The sequence below is a fragment of the Mesoplodon bidens genome (genome assembly GCF_964165515.1).
Source record: "Mesoplodon bidens genome assembly, chromosome: 11".
Taxonomy (NCBI): domain Eukaryota; kingdom Metazoa; phylum Chordata; class Mammalia; order Artiodactyla; family Ziphiidae; genus Mesoplodon; species Mesoplodon bidens.
Genome location: NC_138167.1, coordinates 24,073,238 through 24,099,858, shown reverse-complemented (window position 1 = coordinate 24,099,858; position 26,621 = coordinate 24,073,238). Strand labels below are relative to the sequence as shown.

Below are 26,621 nucleotides of genomic sequence, written 5' to 3'. Positions count from 1 at the left end.
ATTTGTTAACCAAGTTTAACAAGTGGAGAGGGGTTCTTCCGTTGGTGTGGTACTTTTATTTATAAATGTCTAAGTATGCTTTCCAGTAGCACAATTGAAATCATGTTTGTTCTTTTTGTTGATGAAATTATATTCTCACTATGTATATTTTATGTTAATTAAGTCTAGCAGCTTTATTCACTAAATCCAAGAAATTGATTTTGAAATTCATTTAGAAAACTAGAATTTTAGTCCTATTGTGGCCATACTTACGGACTATATTTCAAAATGAAAGTTCTATCATTTATATTCAAAAACATCTGCTCTCTCTTTTTTCTGCCTTAAATCACCATTTCACTTCAAAACCTCACTGCGGTTCCCCAGGAAACAAAATCCAAAGTAGAGATTAGCAAGCAGGAAGTTCATTAAGGAGTGCTCTCTGGAACACCAGGGAAGGAAGCCAGGGAAGCAAGATGGGCAGAGGGGGAAGGAGAGATACAGTGCATTTGCAGGGGCTCAGAGGAGCCCTTAGGGAGCTCTGGAGATGGGGTGGCCCCTCAGAGTTGTCATGAAAGAGATGGAACCTTTATACCCACTATCAACCAATCACTGGCCCCAGGCAGAGAAGAGTAGCCTCGGGTAAAGCAATGCCCAGAGAAGAACTCAGCTGTGAGCTGTCAAGTGCCTCAGACTTGAGGGGTATCTGGGTGGTATAAGACAGCACCCACTACACTGGCTTAATTCATGATTTCTTATATAAGTAAATATGACAGTTCAACAGAATATCATTTAGATTTTCTGTTAAAATGAGAAGAGTGGTGTTACCTACCTCATAGGGCTGGAATAATTCACATACAAGGTGTAAAGCAGTGTCTAAATACCTGGCCATGATAAACTCGGTGAATGTTATTAATACTCCCGCAATCTGACCACTTCTCTCTGCCTCCACTGCCCATCATCTCTCACCTGGATTACTGCAGTGTTCTCTGGTTTCCCCCATTTTCACTTCTCCTTCCTCCCCTCCTTCAGGCTGTTCTCAACCCAGCAGCCACAGGGAAGTTCATAGTAATCCTGTGCTCAGAACGTCCTGCTCGCTTCCATCTCAGTCACGGTGAGAATCAGGGCCCCTGCAGTGGTCTCCATGTCCTGCACCATCTGGTCCCCCTGCCTCTAGACCTTACCTCCTACTATACCTCTTGCTGTCTCAGCTCCAGCCACGCGGGGCTCCAGGCACACACCAGTTGTCACATTCTTTTGGCAACCGGAAAAATAACGCATGACCTAAAAGTTGAGAGTTACATTTTATTCAGTGGACAAAACTGAGAACTTAAGCCCGAGACACAGCATCTCAGATAACTCTGAGAGACTGCTCCGAAGAAGCAAGTGGGGGGATCCAGGATGTATAAGGGTTTTTGCAACAAAGACCAGGTAGTCAGAACATCAAAAGATTACTGTTAATTAAAGAAAACCAGTTATCTCAAGTTAAGGAATTTAGTGCTTTTCTGTGTATGGAAAGATGCAAGAGTCTGGGCTCACTGAAATCATTCCTTTGATCTGCACCTGAGCTATCTGGGGCCAGTATCCTGTGCTTTCTCATCCTGAGTCTCCTCGGGGTGCACCACTGGGGATGGCTGCAGCTGCCGACTGCTAGATGGTGGGCATCCTGTTCCTATCCTGAGTTCCCTCAGGGCTCACCCTCTGGGTGGCTGTAATGTGATGGCTAGATGGCTGCAACATCCTTTGTTTACTGATAGTGGCAGGCAACATGTTTCATTCACACCTATTCCAGAGACTCTGTATTTGTCCTTCCTTCTTCCCAGAACACTTCCCCTCCTTCTCTAAATGGCTGCTTCCCTCCCTCCCTTCAGGACTCTTCAGGTGATGTCATCTTGTCTGTGAGGCCTACCCTGGTCTCCCTGCCAACCCCAGCATACCCTGTTCCTCTGCTTCGCTTCATTTTTCTCCACTGCAGTTTCCACCCTCTAATATGCTTACACACGTTTAACACCCCTAGCTACTGCCCATTCCCATTACATGCCAGTGGTGACCCCCAATTCCTGAGGTGGATCTTCAGGGTACACACGCCTTTCCCTCCCCACCCCTCATGATGTCCTTGGTTGGCACTTATTAACTGCAAACATGGACACACTCTTCCTGCCCACCACTGTCTTTTTTTCCTAAGTCAGTCTAACAGCCAGAGTGCTATTTATGCTGCAAAGTGTTATTACAATAAAGATTCTACGAGCACCTTGATCTGTCGTATAAGACTTTGAATCTCCTTATAACCTTGGATGTAGCTCTTGAAATTGTGCGTGTCTGGAATTCCGTTTGGTGTTGAGCCTATCGGAAAGGCTTGGAGGAAATTGCTCTGGTGCCTGTGGGGATCATTTGCTTCAGATGATGAAAGATTGACAGACTTTGTTAGAGTGAGTGCTTGACAAGGAACATTCCTACATTCTTAAAATGAAGAAGGCCAAATGTCCTTCACATCTGAGCACCCGCTGTGTGGGACAAACGGATGGATACAAGACAACTTGAGTGTTCATTGGGTTAGTGATGAAGAAATAATGGAGGTTATTTTGTTTGATGGAAGCAAATCAGAGGCCTTAGCAGTCAGGAGAATGATTTTTTGGAGGATGAGAAATCCACATGAAAGGAGAGCTGGCAGCTTCCTGCTGGCATGGGTTCATTAGGGCTGTGGAGAGAGCCAAGTACACCCACCCAGAGGTCCTGTAGCCAACTCCAGAACATCAAATGTATGGAGTGTATCAGGTATGAAGGTGGTCATCTTATATCCACCATCCCATTTGTTCACACAGAGGGTTAATATGTTATGGACCTTATTGTTATAGAGAGAGCAACTAAAGCACAGACATAAGTTCAAAACCACACAGCAAGAAAGTCACCCGTGGCTTCTGACTCCAATCACAGTTATATTTCCACTCCACCAAAGTCATTTCCCATTCATCTGCCGCAAAAACCAAAGTTCACCGTGGTCACCCCAAGCCCTTGAGAAAAGATAAAATATGTTCACTATTTTCTATTTAAAAGAGCAAGGAAGTATTTAATTCAATACATTTCCCAACCTCCAGAGGAAAATTCTCAGGAATCAGGAAAATTCAGCCACTTAAAATGAGTCATTTCCTGAAGGCATGGTTTTACTCTAAATTGTCTTGAAAAATCAATTGGGCGGAGTCCTCCTGGATCACTACTAGAGGTCATCCATTGTGAGAGATCAGATAATTTAGTTGGCCCCTCACTGGAGTGTGTCATACTTCCCTAAATTGCATTTGAGGTTTTTTTCCAAGACTATCTAATGGATAGGAAGGAGTACGGTACCAAAAGAAAGTGGCAAGACTTACTGCTGGGTGTTAATGGCGATTTCAGACAATTAAAGAAGCAGACTGGTAAATGATCAGTGTCATTCTGGTGCACTTCAATGACATGATTCAAATTTTATAATCAGGCACTTGAGAAATGGCAGGGACTAGAATGATTGAAAATATGCTGCGGCTGCTGCTGACTTAAGTTTACTTTGGGTATTTTTTAGTTCTGTGAAATTTAGATCTCATGGTTGAAATTTTTTCCCAGTCATGTTTTTCTTTTGGATTCTTTTTTTTCTCAACAGGAAATGGAAAATAAACATCTGACCTTAGCATACTTAACCTCCAATAAATTAATGTGTGGAATGAAAATCAGATAAATAAATCAGGGTGTGTATATTCTGAAAGGAAATTGCAAAGTGGAGCACATAATACATACAGTCTTGCTTGAACAATGAAATGCCTTAGAAGGTACTCAAATAGTGAAAAAGTAACAGAATTCTTAACTTTTGAACAGATTGTACAAAATTTAAAGTAAATGACTGAATAAAATATAAAACTAAACTTTAGTCATATACATCTTATCTCTATGGATCTTTAGTTGAGATTGAAGCTTAAGAACAGTAGGTCGGAGAGCATGTATCTGTGCCTTAAACACTTACTGAATGTTGTTAGTTCCAAATAGCTTCCCATGATACTGTGCTTTTTAGAGATACCATGAGTATTTTGTATGGCAGGAGACAAGTTTTCCCAGAGAAGAAGAATCTCAGCCATGTTTCCTGAGTATTGAGTTTATTTCACTTCTGTCACTGAGAAGTAGTTCTTATAAGATCGTAGCTGAATGGACTGGCCCAAGGATAGGAAGGGAACTTATTCAGAATGGAAGCTCTAATTGATAGCAGTATATTTATTTGCTGAAGGTTGAATGACTCATGGATTGTTTGGGAAAATAAATAGATTTATAGGAACCATCTGACTTTTAACACTTAAGAACACAGCTCCTGAAATATTTCTTTTTTTAAAAAAGTAATTTATTTTTTCTTTAATTTCTCCCATCCTCCCATTCCTCAACTGTAAAATAGTAGAATAATTCTACTTGAAGAATTAGAAGGTTAAATTAGATAGTATATGGGAAAGCACTCTAAAATGTAAAGTATCACTAATACATGCTAGGTTTTTTTAGACCCATTTTCTTTTGCTCTGTTTTTCACTTAGGCAACTGTTCCCTCACAGTGATGATTTCCTATTAACATGTTGTTGATATTCATTCTTCAGAGATAAGTTGCCTGGGAATGGAGGAGAACAATAATGTCCTTAACTACCTACTTTATTAATTCTGCTTAAGGAAAGGCCACCAGATAAAAAGTAAGAAGCCCTTAAATGCTCAAATGGGAATATAAATCATAGAGAATATAAATTGAGAATATAAATCATACAATACTTGAAAAATATTCTCTTCAGCTCATAGAATTGTATCTCTATACCTAGATTTCTTTTTTAAAGAGAAAGAATAAACTTCCATATACCCCAGAACTATTTGACAATATTATACATTTTCCCTATAATAAATTTTAAAAATTTAACTCAGTGAAATTTTAAAAAATAATAATAAGGAAATAGCAAGAGAGCCCCCATATACAATATAAATGTTGAGTAAGACTGAGAAAGAAAATCCAGTGGCTGTTCACACTGGTCTTAAAAAAACAGGCCTGAAAATTACCACTCTCCTCCTTTTCAGTGAAGCTTTTGTCAAGGTTCTGTACATGGGGAAGGGAATAATCATTACCAGAACTTTTGTAAAACATACCTGTAGGCGTCAAAGTCAAGACACACTTAATTTATCCTGACAATTGATGTAGCAACATAGACATCTCTTAAATTATTCATCTTTCTAATAGAGAATTCCCCTCTTGGAGACCTCAGGGTTGAATTAGACCCAAGCTCATTTAAACAAGTTTATTTTAAAAAGTAAACACACAAAAATAAGTTTCATCCTTGCATAGGTCTTCAGTAAACAACAGAAGAGTATATGTTTTAAGAAAATGTCTACATCTATATAAAAAACAAAATTAAAAGTGATAATTTTTTCTTGACCTGCTTAAAGAATCCTTTTTAAGAAATTCAACTTTGTTTCATAAATAATGTAATGCTTGCTCATGATTAGGTGAACCTAATCAGATGCCCACAGGGAGGGGCTGTTGCTAACAGATCTTTACTATTACCAGGAGTCAACAATATCACACGTTTTCCAGGTGGAGGGCTGTGAGTGGCAATAGATTCAGTAAATCACTATAGATGTCAGCAATCCCCTTCCTGGACAGGTTGGGACTCTGTTAACACAAAGCCTCTTCGCTGCCTGTGCCCGACCACAAAGCCCTGTCCTAAGCTTGGAGCACAAGGCATGCTAAAGACCTTTTTTTCCCTCTTAGTATTTATATTTGTTTCTCTTTACTTTCCTTCTCACTGCTTGTTTCTGTTTTTGAGAGTTCAGTGTGAACTTATGTTCTGTTCCTGGTTTGATAAAAAAAAAAAAAAGAAAGAGAAACGTTTTTGTGGTCAGTGAACTTTGAAAGTATTATATCAATACATGCATTCCTTTAAATTTATTTATTTATTTATTTTTGGCTGCATTGGGTCTCCGTTGCTGCGCGCGGGCTCTCTCTAGTTGCGGGGAGCAGGGGCTACTCATCATTGTGGTGCGCGGGCTTCTCACTGCGGTGGCTTCTCTTGTTTCAGAGCTCGGGGTCTAGGCGCGCCGTCTTCAGTAGTTGTGGCACGCTGGCTTCAGTAGTTGTGGCGCACCGGCTTAGTTGCTCCGCGGCATGTGGGATTTTCCCGGACCAGGGGTTGAGCCCGTGTCCCCTCCATTGGCAGGCAAATTCTTAACCACTGTGCCACCAGGGAAGTCCCCATGCCATTCCTTTAAATGGCAGTGGGATGGTGATAAAGTCCAAAAAGGTGGGCTGATAAGCAGCGGGAGAGGGCAGCTGCGTGACAGGGAGCCTGTCATAGATGCTCTTGTTGAATTTAGGCTGTCCTTTCCCATATTTAGTGCCTTCACCTCAGACATTTATTTTGAGGGCTCCAAAGCCTATAAAGAAATAAGGAAAAGACCAAGTTTTAAGAAATTGCCTCTTCTGGGAAGGCAGAGGTCACCAGGATGCTTTCTCTTGCTGTTCGTCATCAGAGAAAAAATAAGAACTGTTCTCACCATGTTCACAGGACCCCCGTCTTAAATCTTTTGGAAGTCAGAGAGCCTTGCTCAACATCCAAAAATTTTCTTTACTTGGAAGAATTAAAGTCCTGGCTGTGATATGCTCTTTGTAACCATTCCCAAAGTAGTCCTTAGACGCAGCTTCCCAGGAGGCTGTTCTGGGCATGGAATGAGTGGGCAGGTACGAGAGCATCTTCTCTTAGCTCTGATGTCCTATAGAGGCATCTATGAGAGAGCACCAAGGACTTGTGTACCCCAGGAACTGTGAGGGTGGGTGTTAAGGGACTGGTACCAGGTACCCTCAGGTTGTCTCTGCTAATTAAAGGTGACCAGAAAGAAGCAAACACGTTGTGTGTGTGTGTTTTTTCACAACTTCCTCTCATAATGTATCTCTCCCAACAGCCTACAGAATTATTGTGAATAATTAGGGCTTTCAAGCCTTGGGAGGACGTAACATTCATCTGAATTGATTCTATCCCTTATCAGTCAGGAGGAGCGTTACACAGATTGTCTTCCTGAAAATACTGAGGGATGCTAATAGCCGAGCTATAAGGCAGAAAGGAAGGGAGGATTACATGGTCCAATAAACTTAGGAAACTCTGGGTTAGGCAAAGATTAAAAAAAAAGAAAAAAAAAGCTATGCAGCTTGTCTTCCTTGGCCTTTTAATAGGAACCCCAAATTAAATTGATCTTCTTAGAAGGTACGGAACAGGCTGGGAGGGGGCAAGCATGGCATTTGATTGTCAAGAGACTTGACAAGTGCAGATCCTGTTTTTATTACTTGGGCATTATCTTGCCTTTCCTACATTAAAAGCCAGCTCCACAGGCTTATTCAAAATCCTCTGGGTGACAGAGATGGAGCGAACCTGTTCAACGACTAAATATGTCTGCTCTGAGCGCAGCAGAATCAACTCAGCTGTGTATGCAGCAGCAGGCTGATTTGCCTTCCTTATAGTTTCTAGCTAGGGAAGTAAATTGATTCTCTTCCTTTCTTAATCACCATAAATTTGCTTTGCTGATGTGTACGCCGTCCTCCTTTACATTTGCTTTTGAACATTAGGATCGCTGTTTTCACGTCATTGTGCCTTTTTAAATTTGTATACGTTTGTCAGGATTTTCATTCCCAGACACTATCAGGGCAGGTGGTATCAAATAACAGTAGCGGGGAGATGAGACAAAATGGAATAGGAGAGTCAAGATGGAGAGCCATTTGAGGGAGAAAGTTTATTTTTATGGGGAGACGTTTGTATCACCTTCTCAATAATGGCGGTTTTACTGATGCTCCAATTCAAATATATTCATGAAGATCCCTCATCCAGGGAACTCCCAACATCTTGTGTAAATAGTGGGCATTATACAGGCAGCTAGTCAGCAGTCCCGCTAGGCCAGAGACTCAGCACCGGTGACAATGAGGATTTTCAATCAAAGGAAGTTGAAAGTAACTGTAGGCTCCAAGCTAAATTTATTTAACCCGGTAGATTTGTATACTATTTAATTTTGTACTCCTTGGGGGTAATTCACTTGTGCCACCATGTGTCAATTACGTGCTTTCCCGCCATGTTTATTTGCCTGCAGGTGCACAAACGGTTGACTGTTAAGATGTGACATAGACATACCATTAAAATAAAGGAAGAATTCAGTGTTTCATTTTTGTTGTGGCATACCTGGAGTGGGGGGTGAAGAACAAGCAAATTGTGACCAACTCTGAAGTTTTTAAACAGTCATGGCTTAATATTTCTAATTGTTCAGGTTGTATCCGCGCCATGCAAGTGCCCTGAACAACCTTGGAACACTGACCAGAGACACAGCAGAGGCAAAGAGGTACTATCAGAGGGCTCTCCAGCTAAACCCACAGCACAACCGGGCTCTTTTCAATCTTGGGAATCTCCTTAGGTAAGTAGAACGTGTACCTTTGATCAGAAGACCTTGTAGTTTCAAGAAATCCTTTCCTTTTCAACACTCATTTGGTTGTGGTGTCGTCTCCTCTTCCTAGGGCAGAATTGTTAGGGTTTTCAAGTCTTGGGAGGATGCGATATTCATCTGAATTAATTCTATCCCTTATCAGTCAAAAAGAGTATTTCCCAGAGTGTCTCTCTGGAAGTATTAGTTCTGGGAGATGTTCGTAGGTTGTCTGTAGAGGGCTGGGAAGAGGGAATGGCTACATGGTCAAATAAACTTACGAAATGCTGAATTAAGCAAAGATAGTTCCTTTATTGCAAGAATCTTTAATATGCTAAATGCCCTGTGAATATTCAAGAAGGGAGTATGGAATGCAGCATTTCTCAAAGTCAGTCATTTTTGGTAGGCATTTCCCAAGAATTTCATGAATATACTTGGGAAAAGTGCTGGTCTAGGAAAAGCAGCATGCTCTAAAGGTGAGCATAACCACAGCTCATGCGCAGTTTGTGCTCTAGGTAAGAAACAAACTGAGGCTTTCTTGGAATTAGCAGCGGTGACTCTTGCTCTCGGAAGACCTCCCAGGCATAATCACTGGTGTTTGCTTTTCACTCACTGCCCTGGAAAAGACTGATAGTGCAGTTAGTCTCCCTCAAGACAAAGGGGTACTTTTGCATCTTGTATTTTTATTAATATAAAGTCTAGGCAAGTTGGTGATGGCAATGGCAGTGGTAGTAGTGGCGATAATCATAGTGGAAATGGTGGTGGATATGGAATTTAACTTCTACGCTTTAAAAAACAGATTGACATTAGAGAAATACAAATCAAAACTACAATGAGGTATCACCTCACACCAGTCAGAATGGCCATCATCTAAAAATCTACAAACAATAAATGCTGGAGAGGGTGTGGAGAAAAGGGAACCCTCTTGCGCTGTTGGTGGGAATGTAAATTAATACAGCCACTATGGAGAACAGTATGGAGGTTCCTTAAAACACTAAAAATAGAACTACCATACGACCCAGCAATCCCACTGCTGGGCATATACCCTGAGAAAACCATAATTCAGAAAGAGTCATGTACCAAAATGTTCATTGCAGCTCTATTTACAATAGCCAGGACATAAAAGCAACCTAAGTGTCCATCGACAGATCAATGGATAAAGAAGATGTGGCACATATATATACAATGGAATATTACTCAGCCATAAAAGGAAATGAAATTGAGTTATTTGTAGTGAGGTGGATGGACCTAGAGTCTGTCATACAGAGTGAAGTAAGTCATAAAAAGAAAAACAAATACTGTATGCTAACACATATATATGGAATCTTTAAAAAAAAAAAGAAAAGAAAAAGTTCTGAAGAACCTAGGAGCAGGACAGGAATAAAGACACAGATAATAGAGAATGAACTTGAGGACACGGGGAGGGAGAAGGGTAAGCTGGGACGAAGTGAGAGAGTGGCATGGACATATATACACTACCAAATGTAAAATAGATAGCTATTGGGAAGCAGCTGCATAGCACAGGGAGATCAGCTCTGTGCTTTGTGATCACCTAGAGTGGTGGGATAGGGAGGGAGGGAGGGAGACACAAGAACGAGGAGATATGGCGATATATGTCTATGTACAGCTGATTCACTTTGTTATAAAGCAGAAACTAACACACCATTGTAAAGCAATTATACCCCAATAAAGATGTTTAAAAAAAAGAAAGAAAAGAAAAAAAAAAGATTGAGAACATCAGAAATGGGAATAAAAGGGTGAACATGGTTAGAATCAGAGTAGTGATGCATTTATCTGTGCTTCTTAGGTTGCTGACAATCCACACACTTACTGAATTGGTTTCCTTGTCTCTGAACTTCACAGAGCACATTTGGTACCTTTAGGGCTAATGGTTTGCTTTGTTCTTTTATCCTCTCCCTAACAGGATTGGCTTAATTGCCACAGTACCTCAGTGGATGCATCTTCTTCATGTTCCTTTTTACTCCTTGAATTTTATTGTATTTATTTTTTTAAACATCTTTATTGGAGTTTAATTGCTTTACAATGTTGTGTTAGTTTCTGCTGTGTAACAAAGTGAATCAGCTATATGTATACATATATCCCCATATCCCCTCCCTCTTGCATCTCCCACTCCTTGAACTTTACATATGCATAGAGATATTAGTCCTTTTTCTTAGTGCGCACATGTGTTAATGCATGTTCCTATTTAATCCCATTTGAGCAGAAGCATTTGGGTAAAGTAATTACAGAACAGTCTAACATCACATAAGGTGATAGGTGCCAACCCAAGTCTGAAGTTTTGTTTAAGAATGGCTTTATCCATATACTGGAACACAAAATCAAGGGAATACTCTACCAAAATAAGGAAATGCAAGGAAAGTACAGTTAAAATGAAAAAAATAAAAGTATAAATGAGCAAAAACTAAATGAACTTAATAAAATTTTTAAATTAGAAAGTTTAGGGAATTCCCTGGTGGTCTAGTGGTTAGAATTCTGCACTTCCACTGCAGGGGGCACGGGTTTGATCCCTGGTCTCGGAGATCTAAGATCCCACATGCCGTGTGGCCAAAAAAAAAAAAAAAATTAGATAGCTTAAAATTTTATACAAATTGAGAGTGTTGAAAAACAAGTAAATGAAGAGGTACACACTGTGACAGAAAAGCCTTTTAGCACTAGTACGTTCTCTTTAAAAATAATAGCAAATCAAAAGCTGTGGGGAAAATGTGTTCTAGTTATTGTAGATAACTGTTTACAGGTCAATAAGGTGCTTTTATTTTACTCTACCGTTTTTATGAGGTCTTATTTATTTATGTGAAGTTCTAAGGACTCATTTTTAAACTTTTTTTTTTTTTGCGGTATGCGGGCCTCTCACTGCTGTGACCCCTCCTGCCACGGAGCACAGGCCCCGGATGTGCAGGCCCAACGGCCACGGCCCACGGGCCCAGCCGCTCCGCGGCACGCGGGATCCCCCCGGACCGGGGCACGAACCCACGTCCCCCGCATCGGCAGGCAGACCCCCAACCACTGCGCCACCAGGGAAGCCCTAAGGACTCATTTTTAAAAGTCATCGTTGCATCTGTATGTGTCCAGCTTAGAGTCCAAATAACTTAATGGGTGGATAAATCCTGTTCATGTCTTTTGGGTTACCAGCATTATATAGTACTGATTTCAAAAATGATACAGATGAGTTTTTTTTTTTACAAAGAAACCAGCTTTGATGGCCTGGATACAAAATGATAGTTCTTGTTAGGGATGATATCCTACAGTTGTGATTATCACACTGTGCTGAATGTGGCTCTACTTGGAAATGGTGACAGAGATTCTCTTAAATTTCATCTTGCCCAGACCAGATCGAGAGATGCATACTGCAGCCTTCCTTTTTCAATTCACATATTGCCTCTGACTATTACCTTGAATTAGTGTATGTGAGTTAAGAATACAAGGAAATATTTTTTGGAACATAACAATGGCTACTTTTCACAGTAGGTGGGGCTCCTAGATACTCAACATAAGATTTTTCTCTCTGTTTCAGTAAAATCAACAACGCTTCACATTTGTATAAGACTCTGAGTGATTTTTTAAAAAAAACAATAAAGCCCTCCCAATGACTCTTTTAGATAGGGAAGAATAGGAACCAAGGTTAAGTGCCAGGTACAAAGTCACCCTTGTTTACCTTCTGGTCTTTCACATTAAACAGAGAGCAAAGTGGCTCCATCTGTGTAGATGAGTCTTAGAATCCAGTAGAATAAAATCAGGATAGTAGCTAATATTTATGTAATATTTTCCAGTTTACAGACAAGTGGGTTTTATATCCATTATTTAATTTAATCTTTAAAACTATTGTGAGAGGCATTCTCATCCTCATCCCCATTTTACAGATGAAGAAACCAAAGTTTGGAGATTTCATGTGACTTTGGCCCAAGCTCTGCTGACCCAGGATTGATTGCCTGCCCTGTCCTATTCACTTTCCATTACCCATGCTGCCCAAATAACTCTCCAATCCAAAACTTACTTAATATTTAGCTATTAAATGGCATGTGATTTCCTTTTGGGAGGAAGGAACTTCCTGTTTTTTTAATCAGGAAACAGTAAGGTTTGTTTCCATTATGTCCTTTAGTAGCAGAGAGAGGTGACCCAGAAAACAGCAGAACTAATCCACGTTTACTCCACGTTGGATCTGCTTTCCTTAATATAGTTCTGCTCTAACTGGCAATGGGTCAAAGGCATAAAGAGGATAAGAATATTTTAAATATGTTTTTATTTGATCTGTTTTACTATTTAAGTTTTATACCCTATCTATTTCTCATTAGGCAGCTAACTTTTTTAAATTGTGTTCTTTTTTTTTTTTTTTTTTTGTGGTACGCGGGCCTCTCACTGTTGTGGCCTCTCCCGTTGCAGAGCACAGGCTCCGGACGCACAGGCCCAGTGGCCATGGCTCACGGGCCCAGCCGCTCCGCGGCATGTGGAATCCTCCCGGACCGGGGCACGAACCCGTGTCCCCTGCATCGGCAGGCAGACTCCCAACCACTGCGCCACCAGGGAAGCCCAATTGTGTTCTTTTTTGTAACCTAGAACTTCATGCTCCTTCTAAGAACCCAGGTGATCTCCTTAGATATGAGCAGTTTAGATTCGATCATCCCTGAGTGGAGGACACTATCACTTTTCCTCTTTTATAAATGAGAAACTAAAATTTGGAGAAGGTAAGTTAGCTGCCAAGGTCCCTTAGTGAGGAAATAGAATTTGTGGGAATTGAACCTCAAACTTTCTGTCCAAGTACCCTTGCCCTTAATCACCACACTCTACTGCCTCCTTGTGGCTCATCTCAAAACTGAGATACAGCCCAGAGCAGCCCTGCCCAACAGAAATACAGTGAGAGCCAGAATCTATAATTTAAATTTTTCAGGTAGCCATATTTTAAAACATAAAAAGGTGAAATTAATATTAATAATATATTTTATTTAACCCCAGTGTATTCAAAATATTACCATTTTAACATAAATAATATGAAAATTAATTTTTAAATTGAACATGTAAAAATATTCATGTGATAGTGTACATTCTTTTTTACAATTAATATTTGAAATCCAGTGTATGTTTTACACATACAGCATACCTGAGACTAGTCATATTTCAAGTGTTCAATAGCCACATGTGTTTAGTGGCTGCTATATTGGACAGCACAGACCTTTATTAATGACCTTGACTTTGAGAGAAATGAGTTTTTGTCCAGACCAGAAACTCTAAATACGATGTGGTTCTGTCAGAGCATCCCAGAAACCTTAGAGCACTGAGGACAATACCATTTGAATTCTTGGACTTATGTGACAGACAGCTTTAGACCTGTTCACAGCAGTGCATGTCACTGACTCTTAGCCAAATATATTTGACCTCTTTCATGACCATTTCCCTGGACTTTGAAGCTAATCTGTTATGATTCTGTACAGCACGTTTACAGTGTGACAGATTGATAACGAGCAGCTTTCCATGCCAGCATTCTTAATTTATATTAATTATTGTTGGCTTTGCTTGGAACCTAAAATGTGAAAGAAAATAGGCAAGATTAGCATACACAGTTTTTATGGAGGAAAGCAGAAATCCCTGATGGCTCAAGAGAACATAATAGGATACTTTAATTCAGGGCATGGGAAAATGCTTCTGTGACTGCTGGGGTAAAACAGTGTCTGGTATTTGCTACTGAAACAGAATATTTTCATTTTAAAGAATCGTATTGCCCCTCCCATTGCCAAAAGTACCTTCTATTCACATAATAGGATATGGGTGTTAGATGGGTGTTACAATAAATCTTATATTCAAAAGTCAGAAGAAAATGAAATAGAATTGCCAAAATTGAGCTATTTAGAAGATGAGTTTGATAACAATATACATTTTATTTTCTTTAGGCTATTCCTTTAGAAAACTGAATTTCTAAAGAATAAAAGGATGTGGAAAAAAGGGTAACCATTAGCTTTGAAATAAATTTCAGTGTTTGGGATAAATTTCCTTATAGCTTTGGCATTGACCACACTGCCTTTTTTTTCATAAAAGGGAAGTTTATACACTCAGGATAGCAGTTCTCCCCTTATCTACCTTTTACCTGAAACCCCAGAGAATCCAAAATGCCAGCCCACTGGATAAAGAAAAACTTTTTGAGGTCCTTCTCAGCACATTAGGATGTCAACTTTGGGTGGGCAACTTGTGCATCCTCCTCTTGGAATAAAATCCTCCTCCCACCCCCACTCCCATGGTGACCTGTTAACATCCAGGTTACCTCCAGTCTTACTTATCTGTAGTCTTAACCCCCTTGCGATTTCTCCTCGGGGTCTTTATGTAGTTCACACCTGTCTCTCTCCAGGTCTCCTTCTCCAGCTCTTTTGAAGCCCAGTCCAGCAGCTCATTGCCACCATCTCCATCCTCATCAGGGCCATGTCACAGCCTTGTACATTCTCCTGTCGTCCTCAGGGACTCTGCAACCTTTAGTGAATTCGGTTGCATCCATCACCCAGTTCCTCTGCTGCCTTCCCTCCAGGGCCTGCCACTTCTGCTCCACCTTGACCATTCACCGACATGGCCATGCCATGGGCTTTTTAATTATGCACACCTTTTCATTCCCTAGTGCCTGAATTCTGAAAGGTTCCTCTTTGCCCTTCACTTATTAACCTCTTGCCACCCTTCCCTTCCCCTCTCGGTCACTCCTTCTGACCCTTGGAAGGGGTCGTGGGATAACAACCTGCCACCTCCAAGCTCTCTCTGTGCTCACATTGTCTCTCCCTTTAAGACCTTTACATTGACATGCCTCCCTTCTGGGACAAATGTTATTTCCCTCTTACTCCCTCATTCCTAGTGGCCCTGCTCTTTACCATTGTTAGAACCTCTGTTCTGATTTTTATGTTTATAATGTGTAATCCCATCTCTCATTTATCTGATCTATTTCATTAATGTATGTGACATCAGCTTAGACTCACACCTTGACCATCATTTACTTGCTCAACTGTGCCTCCAACTCAAGGTACCCCCTGCCCCATTGCCTGCTTTTTGTAGGCAGACCAATAGTTCTCAACTTTTTCTTATTATCACTCCTCTCCCCACCCCGGGAACCATTTTAAGCCTTTTTCCCTAATCACTCCCTCCCCCAATTAAATAAATACTCAAGGACAAGATTTGTTAGGTAGTGTCAAGCTTTGAGAGACTGAAGACCACTGTAATAACTAATTTTATTTTTATATGTAATCTAACATTATCTTTCACTGCACTGCCCCTGCTCCAAGATGCGGTGTCTCTGTATGTGTGTCCTAGACCCTCATCCAGTCTCTCAAGTGTTGGAGGTAAAAACATACATCTGAGTCCGATGGGATCCTTACAAAACTCTGAAGACAGCATTGTGGGGGAAAAGCAAGATCAGGAGTTAAAGCTATTAGAAATTCATCCCTTATGGTCTTATAATACCTCCCGAATATTTTCTGTTTTCCTAGTATAAGTATCCTTTGTTCCCCTCCTCAGTGCCTATGCACACACCCAGAAGATGACATAATCCTTTACTTTTACTAAGAATATTCAAGTCATTTAAGGTTAATCTTTGCAGCTTCCCTTCTTCCTACCTCATTTCTTACATATTCCTAGATGCCCTCTTCTTTTGTTCTTCCAAGGAAGGAAGGGTTGTCTTGCCTCCCTAATAAGTCTAGTGCTCACACCTGTGGTTATATGTTTTTTTTTTTTAAACTGAGGCATAATTAAACACAAAAGTGCACAATCTTTAGTGTTTGGCACAATGAGTTTTGGCAATTTTATATACTGTTGTAATTACCCCCAAAATAACATATAGAACATTTCACCCCAGAAAGACCCCTCATGCCTCTTTCCAGTAAATTTCTCCCTCCCCTGAGGCAATCATTGTTCAAATTTTTTCACCACAAACTAGTTTTAGCTCGTCATAGAACTTCATTTAAAGGTGAACATTTCATGTATACTTTTGTGGCATCTGGATATTTTCAAGTAGCGTGATTTTTTTGAGTCTTATCCACGTTGTTGCATGTTCCATGTTTTTTTTAACTGACGAGTAGTATTTCATTGTGTGGATATGCTGGAATTTGTTCATCCATTTTCCTGTGGGTAGATACTTGGTTTGTTTATAGGTTTGTATGTTTAGTATTCTGGGATAAATACCTAGGAATAGAATTGTGGGTAAATGTATCTTTAATGTTTTAAGAACCTGCCAAATAGTTCTCCAAAGTAATTGTACTGCTTTTCACTCCATCAACACTGGTGAGAGATCCACTTGCTTAGCATCCTCACTAACATCTGGTGTCGTCAGTCTCTTTTATTTTAGCCATTAGTCATTAGTGTAAAATCCACATGTGTTCTTGATTATCGTCTCTACCCTTCCCTGTCCATTATCATGGGCATTCTCTTAGGTCTGCCGATTCTTCCCATTCCACAAACTTCCTCATGCCCCACATTCCCCTGGGGATCATCTCCATTCAGCTACTCCCTCAAGTGGTTCTCCTCACTCCTTCCTTTCTCTGATCAAATTGGTGAGAAGAACGGTTAGCACTTGGTGCTTCTCCTTCCCCCAACCTGTTCATTCAGCCTCAGGTGGAGCTGCTCTCTAAACATCAGCTGTGAATTCCAAAGGTTCTCTGGGCTCTCACTCCCCATGATTTCTCTGAAGTGAAGAATATGATACTGTTGACCTCCCACTGTTTTTGAGGCTCTTTATTTCATTTTTGTATTATAACACATTGTTTCTTTTCCATTTCCAATATCTACTCTTCTTCCACCCTCCCTCTAAATGTCATTGATTCTCCATCACATACACACATACAGTCCAAACGTATGAACATTCAGGACTTCCCATAATCCTGCCACTTTCTCCCTTATTTTCTGCTGCTCCCCACACTGTATAAACCCAGACACCCAGCCAAACTCCCCTGGTCACTGTTTGAGAAATAGAAACATGCAAGCTACATTTGAGAGAATATTACAGAGGTTTTAAAGTAACAGTTCTTCTAGTTCACCCAAAATATTGTTTCATTTGCATTTCATCATCTTATATTCCATGTCTGTACAAAACTGAATTATCTAGGGAATGATGAGCATGTTTACCTACCATCTCAAGATTTGGGAGTTATTTGTATCTAAACAGATTGCTAATTATTAAAATATTTTTGTAAGTAACTCTCCCCCACCAAAACTCTTCTCAGTCATGCTGTGTTTACCAATGATTTGAGCATAAGTGAGTTGTTTTAAATCCATAGTGTGGTTTGCAAGGAAGAAGGAAGGGTCTCTTTTCTCAATCCTTGCTTTTGCTGTGATGGGTGCAATAAACACTCCTGAGGCCAGAAAACAGTTCTGCACAGGAAGTACTGTCAGGGAGAGCAAGCTTTAAAGGACCCCTGTTTTGTTTATACGCTCTTGAAGGCATTGGAAGGTCATCATTTTCTTCCCTTGCATAAATATTTCTGACAGAGGATAATTAAACAGACCAGACTGCTTTGTCAAGTATAGGAGTTTTCAGTGGTCTTTCCTGCCCCGAAAATCATTTTCCCACCCCTTTAACTCTCATAATCTTTCCTGGCCTCATTTGCAATCTAGTGCCCTTAAGCTCCTGTGCTGGGGAATGACTTGGAACAACTCTTGACTCATAGCTTAAAGAAGGTACAAATCAATTAAAAGAATACTAGAAATGCAGGTATTCACTGGCAATTTCTTCTTGCCTACACTGTCTTACCTTAGAGAACCAGGCACATCAACTTTTTATCAGAAACCCAGTAGGAGATCAACTTTGCCCTGACACAGAGGCTAAGTTCAGAATGTAAGTTGTCAGAGAGCCTCAAAAAACTTTCAAATCTAAAAATGCTCTGTGCAGACCAGGAGGAGAAATACCAGGGACAGAAAGAGAAATATGCATGTCGTCTGGGTCCACTCTGACTCCCGCTTGCCTGTGGCCTGCGGGGGTCTGTCCCAGGAAGCACCTTGGGGGGGTGAAGGAAGCTTTAAGGCTCCCTCCCTTCTTGCTGACTCCTTACTAATCCTGCCCACCTCCCTCCGTCGTCCAGGGCCCGCCCTGGTGCTTTCCTGTGGTGCCACCACTGCAGGGCTGACTGCTCTCCACCTTTCTGCCACCTCTCCTCCTCCAAGTGAAAAGGACAGTGACACTTGAATGACAAATTACAAAGCACCTCCTCACGGCTCATGAACCTGCCCACTGAGGGTTTGTGGAGGGCAGGCACCTTCACTCCCCTGTTACAGATCCGGGGACGGTGAGGGGGGTCATGTGACACGAGCTGTGAAGTGGGACCTCTAGAGCCAGCCATTCGGTTACGTCACGCGGCCGCGCTGACTGTCTCCGCATGCTGTCCTCAGGACTAGGAGTCGTGGAGCTTGGTGAGTTTGGATCTCAGCTCTACCACATAGCAGTGTGTGACCTTGGGAGAACAACTGGATCTTGCAATGGCTCCAATCACTCACTTATAAAGTAAAAATAATACTAGTAACCAGGTCCTCCATGAGTCCTAAATAGGAGAATGCGTGTAAGTACTTAACGTAGGACCTAGCCCCCAATAAAGATGAAATAAGCCTTAGTTATTATTAATTACTACTAGCCCAGGGATATAATTCCTCACTTCAATTTGAAGCTTATCTTCTTAGTATAAAGTTAATAATACATCAGAAGGAGGTAACACATTTTCTATTCCTGCTATTGAACAGCTTCAGGCAATATTCAACCTCCTTGAGACTCAGTTTCCTTCTCTTCAAAATAAGAGATGGGACCAGGTGATTCTGTAAAGCTGTCTAGCTGCAGGAATCTATGGGTTTAACCATGACTCCAAGTTTCTAATCTCGTTACTGAAATGTAAATGGAAGATCAGAAAGGAATTTGGAAGTCCCTTTTCTTTTCAGAGGCAATACTACCTTGGAGCAGCATCCTGCCTTTGCTGAGAAATCAGTGAGGCTTCAGGTAGAAAATGCAGATGAGACTCCAGCTGGAGAGGGGAAGGAGCCCAGGGAGCTGCCAGGGACTGCATCGTCCCACGCGCACAATGCTCTGCTAAGCACGATGCCCTTGCGCGTTTATTCCACAATTACCGGAGCCTGGAGAGATTAATGCGCACCTTTCACAGATTCGGCCACTGAGGCTCATGGAGGTGGAACATCTAACCCAAGTCATACAGCTGGTGAGGGCAGAGCTGGGATTTAGACAGCAACCCGCCTGAGCCAAAGCCAGGGACATGCATTCCACTGCATCATCAAAATGACTCTTTATCTACGGGGTAGGTGAATCCTGGCTAAACCAGGCTAGTCTCAGCTGCCTTCTCTGCCAGGTCCCAACCTGGGGACATGGTTTCTATGCTTTCCTTGAAATCACGGAAGAGCTTGGCATAAATATTTTGTGTGCTTTGAAGAGATGCTGGCTTGGGACTCGTCCTGCCACCCCTCCCAGCCCACCTCCATGCACACGTGGTGCCGGAGCAAGGCCATCAGGGGGCAGGCATTCTGCTGCCAGGGTCCAGGGCAGGGACCTCACCGAGCAGAAGAAGACCTCAAGAGCCAAAGGAGCAAGGGAGGAGGGTCCTCAGGAAGAACCTTTCCTCAGGACCTACTCCGTGCCATGGCTTTTCAGTCTTCACCACCACTTAACATGAACCTGTCCTCCAGACAGTTCTCCTATGTGGCCTCCATAAAGAATCAAGCAGAAACACTAGGGCAAGGGCCTGTAAACTAGGTTTCCACTGCATCGCCCAGTAAACTAGAACATAAAAGAGGCTACTCAGGGTAGGATCCAATTTTCTTCTTTTCCTTCTACTAGGAAAGACAGTAGAGCCGCAGAAAAACATGCGCTCTGAAAAGATAGCCTTAGTCAGACATTCATAATTTGACTTTCACAATTCAGTTTTTTCAGAGGAGCTGGTAGAGTCTATCAGCACCCCCTTCCCCACCCAAAATCAAAAAGTCTTTTCCCTTTGTGAGAGACATCATTTCTGGATCCAACAACAACAAAACACCCCAACAAAGGAATGGTAGTTAAGAGACTGCCCGGCATTCCAAGTTCACACTGTGGTTAACAGGAAATTTTACTGCGGCCAACGGGATTGCCAAATCCATTTATTTGTTATTGCATTTCTGTTATTGCATTTCCCAGATTCTCCCAAAATGTCAATACTCTTTCAAAGCAAGCATCTGCTTTCAGTTTAAATGAATGTGTCATGAAATTGTACACAGGAATCCAAAAAGTTTTCTAAATTGACAAACTTAACAGGTCCTTAATTACTAAAAGAAAATGTGCTGAATTTTCTAAAAATTGCTTTTAGAAAATTTGCTTTTTCTAACTATCTGTCACTGAGACCGAGCCAGGAAAGTGAGATGAGGCAAATGTTGTTAGTTAACACACGAGAAAAACAGCCCCACTGCTGTATAACCAAAGGGAAAATTCCCTGGGAAACTACAAATGTTGAATGGCGAAATTTGCATATTATGAACAAGATCTAATTTCTACCTAATGCTTCTCTTATGAACTCAATGAGGAAGATGTTATTGGTCCCAGGGACCCCTTCTCAGGAAGTTTAGCCTTTTGGAAATTCCTGGGGGAGACATAAGGGATTGGAGTTTTGCTTGCAGAATATTAGGAGATTTTTACTTCTGTTGATGCCTATGTGGCTAACACCGGCACTAAGACTTGGATGCACAAAAGCAGACATTCACCACAGAGCTTCTACGAGAGAGAAAACTGCCTCTTCCAATTGCAACGTCACCCTCCAGGCACCTCCACTACAGCCTCCCCACATCACCTGGCATCCAGAAGTATCGCCCATCCGGGCAAATCAACCGGCCACTGTGACCCTTCTCTTTGGCTCCGATTGTTCCAGAAAGTCTTCTTTCTCCTTCTTTTACCTTTCCTCATCCTGTTACATTTTAGCCTTATATGAAGGATCAACTGGTCAGGCAGACCCCACATAGTAACCAGGGCAGAGTTTCTAAAGCATAGGCTGAAGACCACCCTCACCAGAATCACCTGAGGTGCTTTTTAAGAATAGTGATTCCTTGGCCCTACCTCAGACCTACTGAATCTTATGAGGCCTGGGATCCTACATTTTATCAAACCCTGAATGATTCTTAAGCACTAAAATTTGAGAACAATTGATCTAAGGAAAAAGTGAAGATAGAATATTTTAGGTCATGGGGGATTGTCGATCATCAGCTGGTGACTTTCTCTGGCAGATGAAGACATTCAGGATGCAGAGAGGCAATAAATATTTCCTAACCCAGGAGCGCTTCACTCCTCCCTGCTTCTCCCACCTACCCAGGGATCTCTAATAGTTCCATCAGTGCCTGATGAATCCTTCACAGAAGCTCGGACAGACCTCAGTGTCCTGAGTGTGACGTGAGTTTCCAGAGGATGTCAGAGTGTTCCTTTCTGTGACTCCAGACAAAACGTGTGTCCGTGCCTCATTGGACGGGGGATGTACTGAGGCTTCATTTTGTCAATTTATTCACCTATTATGAGCTACGTACTTCAAGCTTTTTCTCTGGAATTCAGAAAGACAACCTGTGGACTTGGTTACCTGTATCACATGCTTGGTGAATTCAGAGGAAGATGTTATTTTCATATTTTCCCCCTTTTGAATTGACTTGTCAATTCAGTCTAAATGGCTAACAGAGTATTCCTATATAGAGGGGGCTTACATTGATAATGGGCTCTGGATTTCACTAAACTGCCTGTTATAGAGCCAAAAAGAATGCATTAGGGAGTTTTAATACTGTCTAATGCTGGCCCAGGGGTGACCTGTACTGTCAGAATACAAAGGTAATTCCCATTATTAAGAATTTTGTAAAGTCTATTTGAAATTTTCTGCCTCTCTTGTTATTCCTTTTTACATGGAAATAACTGCTTAAAACTTTCTTTTCTAAGAAGCTTTCCCGGCATGGCTGAAAAAGAGATTCAAAATTGCTCCTAATTCTTTCTTGCTTAAATATTCACCTTTAGCCATCACCCCTACAAAATGAAGACCTACTCCTTTGTGTGGCTCTAATAGCAGCTGAGTGGATTCTGAACTATCAGTCTGCCATTTAGGCCTCCTCAGCTTGACATTTGCCTTAGAATGAGGTTTTTAGGGGTTTTGACTCTGCTTATTACTGGGTTATTTTACATTTAGTGCAGTGCTATTCAGTTGTGTATTTAATGATGATTTTTACACCCAAAAACCATTATGGTATAAGACCAGGCACAGGAAAAATCACTCTAACATCTAACTTAAATTTCTCATGAATAATTTGAAATGTGAACGTATTGATATATTACTTTAGAAGGAATATCAAAAACACCACATTTTTAAAAGTGTGTGTGTGAGGGGTAGGTGACTTCCCTGGTGGCGCAGTGGTTAAGAATCTGCCTGCCAATGCAGGAGAAACAGGTTCGAGCCCTGGTCCGGGAAGATCCCACATGCTGCGGAGCAGCTAAGCCCGTGCACCACACTACTGAGCCCGCGCTCTAGAGCCCATGAGCCGCAACTACTGAAGCCCACACGCCTAGAGCCCATGCTCCGCGGCAAGAGTAGCCCGCACTCGCGGCAACTAGAGGAAGCCCGCGCACAGCAACGAAGTCCCAACGCAGCCAAAAAAACCAAATTAATTAATTATAAATAAATAAATAAAAGTGGGGGGGATTATAGGTTTTAATGGGTGATTTTAGAAACATTAAATGAGCTACTAAAAGCCAAAATATGTAATACCTACTGTGTGCCAGAGACACAGGGCGGACAGACAATTTGCCTAAGGGAGCACAGCTACGAAATAGTGGAGATAGAGTCATAACCCAGTCATTCTGGCTTTTGAGTCCGTGCTTTTAGCTACTCTGCAGAGTTAAGCTAGAGAAGCTGCTTAACAGTGCCTGCTAAGTAAGAAGTGCTCAATAAATGGAAACTATACTTGTAATTCTCTTATGAGTCTAAGGCTTGGGATGCTTCTCTTCTTCTAGGATCACTTCTACAATATTGAAAAAGCTGTAGAAACAAATACAAAATAGATAATTATATCATTCTCTGTTATTTAAAAAGAAAGCTTATATAAGGAGATTTACAAAGACCTAGGGATAAAGAAAATATTAAAACCATGGTTTTTAAAAAATAATTTAGCAATTATTGAATTTCTATTTGTGCAGATAGCTGTACTAGTCTCTGGGATAAAAGAAGTAAGATTAATAAGATATGGGTCCTGCCTATGAAAGAGCTTACAACTTAGTAATGGTCACAGACAGAGCACATGACATTTAACAGAGTGGATGCAGAAAGGCCAATCATGGCCTGGTGATGGAACACGCGAAAGTTGAAGTTGCATATTCGAATCTTAGTCGCATAGTAGCTGTGTGGTCGGGGCAAATCGTGTGAGCTCTCCAGATCTCAGGTTTTTATTTTTGTTGGGGTGGTGGTTGCTAGTATTGTTTTCTAAATCTTTATAATGGAGATAATTTTGCATAATTCATAATGCTTAATGGGAATTAAATAATGCAAAGGAATCACTTAACTCTGTCTTTAGCAGAGAGTAAATGTTCAGCAGACAACTACTGTGAAACCTGAAGCTTTAAAAACCTACCTGTGTGGCGCCCTCACTGATAGACTCCCACCCTCCCACTGAAGGCACTGGGGCAGCCCTTCAGGTGCTGTGCCAGGGCCTTGCAGAAGCCCAGTGGGCTCAAGCCCAGTTACTGCTTAGAATGTTGAGCTGAAGAACAAAGGGCAGCTGCCCCCTTGGAGGCCAGAACAAGGCTTTTAATAGTGATTCCTTTATCTTTTCTTCTTAATGGAGGCTCAAAAAGAAAATCAAAATTTAAGAAAGGTAGCATCTATATGGTTTCTGATTGTGTTGCATGGTTAGGAGCTCTGATAAGGGGATCATCAGAGCTATTAAAAGACCCAACCTCAGAACACTAAGGCCTTTACAAAAGCACCTCAAGTGATTTTAAACCTACAGTGAGGGCAGAGAAGCAGTGGAGTAGAGATCTCTTAGGTTCTGTAGAATAGATACCAAAGGCCACTCAATCTGGCTGGACTAGTACCCACTAGTCCACACCACTGGGTACGTTTGGAACATTGGTCAGAACCATACTATAGAGGGTTTTAAACTAAGAGTCTATCTGTAAGCAGTAGGGCATTAATGAAGATCTTTATATAAGGGAATGTGTTGAAAGCAGTGCTTTAGGAAAAAAATGTATCTTTTAGTTGTCTGTAAATAGAAGGAGGAGAAAGAGGGAACTAGAAACAGGGTGTGAACTAAGGTGTTAGCAAGCACAGCTCTGTAAGGTGCACTCTAGGCTGCAATAATCCAACAGAATTGTAGGAATATTGCCCTTGTTTTTTAATATGGGATAATTAGCAAAGAAACATGGGCCATAATGCAGATATGAAAGGATGCTATTGAATTCAGAAACAGGTTGAAATGAAGTTCAATTCTCACGTGGTAATTACGTTACTGTATGACCAAGGAAGCTTCTATTTAGGTGATTATTTGCTGTAAGTTATTGTGTCAAAACCACACCAATTTCATAAACTCCTACCAAAGGGTGAGCGAAAGAGAAACCACAGAAGAAATATATCTTCCTGCTATTCCTCTTCCTTTCAGAAACATAAACAACAACAATAAATTTACCACTTATCAATTTCTTGTGCTTTCTTAAAAAAAACATTTAAAAATATCTGTCAACTTGGCATGTGCCTGACCCCTATTGGGCTCTAATGACTTTCAAAGGTTCCCAGGGAAAAGCAGAGTCATCCAAGAGTGCAGAGTTAAGAGGAAAAATCTCATCTGCCCCAGTTTTTGCACCTCGTAATACTTACATACCATGTGAAATTACATGATGAGATGTTTTTTGAAAGTATATCAGTCAGGGAGTTACCTGATGGCACAGTGGTTAAGAATCCACCTGCCAATGCAGGGGACACGGGTTCCAGCCCTGGTCCGGGAAGATCCCACGTGCCGCGGAGCAGCTAAGCCCGTGCACCACAACTACTGAGGCTGCGCTCTAGAACCTGCAAGCCACAACTAATGAGCCCACGTGCCTACAGCTACTGAAGCCCACACACCTCGAGCCCATGCACCACACCAAAGAGTATCTCCTGCTCGCCGCAACTAGAGAAAGCCCGCACACAGCAATGAAGACCCAACACAGCCAAAAATAAATAAATTTATTTTTTTTAAAAAGTATATCAGTCAGTCCCTCAAGAGATTAATAGAGGTACAGTTTTTCATAAAGAATTCAAGTTCTCTGTACATAACTTTGATGCTAACTTTTCCAATATGTCACATGCATGTGAATGGACAACCTCAAGTATTTAGATTCACTCACTGTAGTAAGTGGTAATTAACCTCACTGAGTTTATATATGAAAGATTAAGCTGTCATTCTAACTGATGTGAGTCATAACAAATGAAAATCATTAACTCTTTGCTATCAAATTGTTGTGGCTTTTTCTCTGCTGATTTTAAAGAATATCCAAGCTAAATTATGTCCTGAGGGGCTTAATTTTCAGACTCAGTTTCCTAAGTCTATATCTTCCTTTGGATTTTGCGAAAATTTCCAAATTAATGTTAATAAAGATTTACGAAATCCTTGGAGGAAGACTTCTTCTAACCATGAAACCAATAGTTAAATTACCAGGATTAAAAGTAAGTTTTCATAAAAATAGAACTACCATAAGACCCAGCAATCCCACTACTGGGCATATACCATGAGAAAACCATAATTCAAAAAGAGACATGTACCACAATTTACATCGCAGCACTATTTACAATAGCCAGGACATGGAAGCAACCTAAGTGTCCATCAACAGGTGAATGGATGAAGAAGATGTGGCACATATATACCATGGAATATTACTCAACCATAAAAAGAAAGGAAATTGAGTTATTTGTAGTGAGGTGGATGGACCTAGAGTCTGTCATACAGAGTGAAGTAAGTCAGAACGAGAAAAACAAATACTAACAAATACTATATATGTATGCTAACACATATATATGGAATCAAAAAAAAAAGGTTCTTATGAACCTAGGGGCAGGACAGGAATAAAGACACAGATGTAGAGAATGGACTTGAGGACATGGGGAGGGGGAAGGGTAAGCTGGGACGAAGTGAGAGAGTGGCATGGACATATATACACTACCAAATGCAAAACTGATAGCTAGTGGGAAGCAACTGCATAGCACAGGGAGATCAGCTCGGTG

The 26,621-nt window shown here is 41.1% G+C and overlaps 1 protein-coding gene across 5 annotated transcripts in view; it reads left to right on the top strand.

Moving 5' to 3' along the window:
• TMTC1 (transmembrane O-mannosyltransferase targeting cadherins 1) overlaps positions 1-26,621 on the top strand; it is a 282,996-nt gene that overhangs the window by 218,038 nt on the left and 38,337 nt on the right. For all 5 annotated transcript variants that reach the window (XM_081250082.1, XM_081250081.1, XM_081250079.1 and 2 more), the window contains one exon: positions 8,266-8,409. In XM_081250082.1, the coding sequence (XP_081106208.1) occupies positions 8,266-8,409 (144 nt within the window). The remainder of the gene's footprint in view (positions 1-8,265; positions 8,410-26,621) is intronic.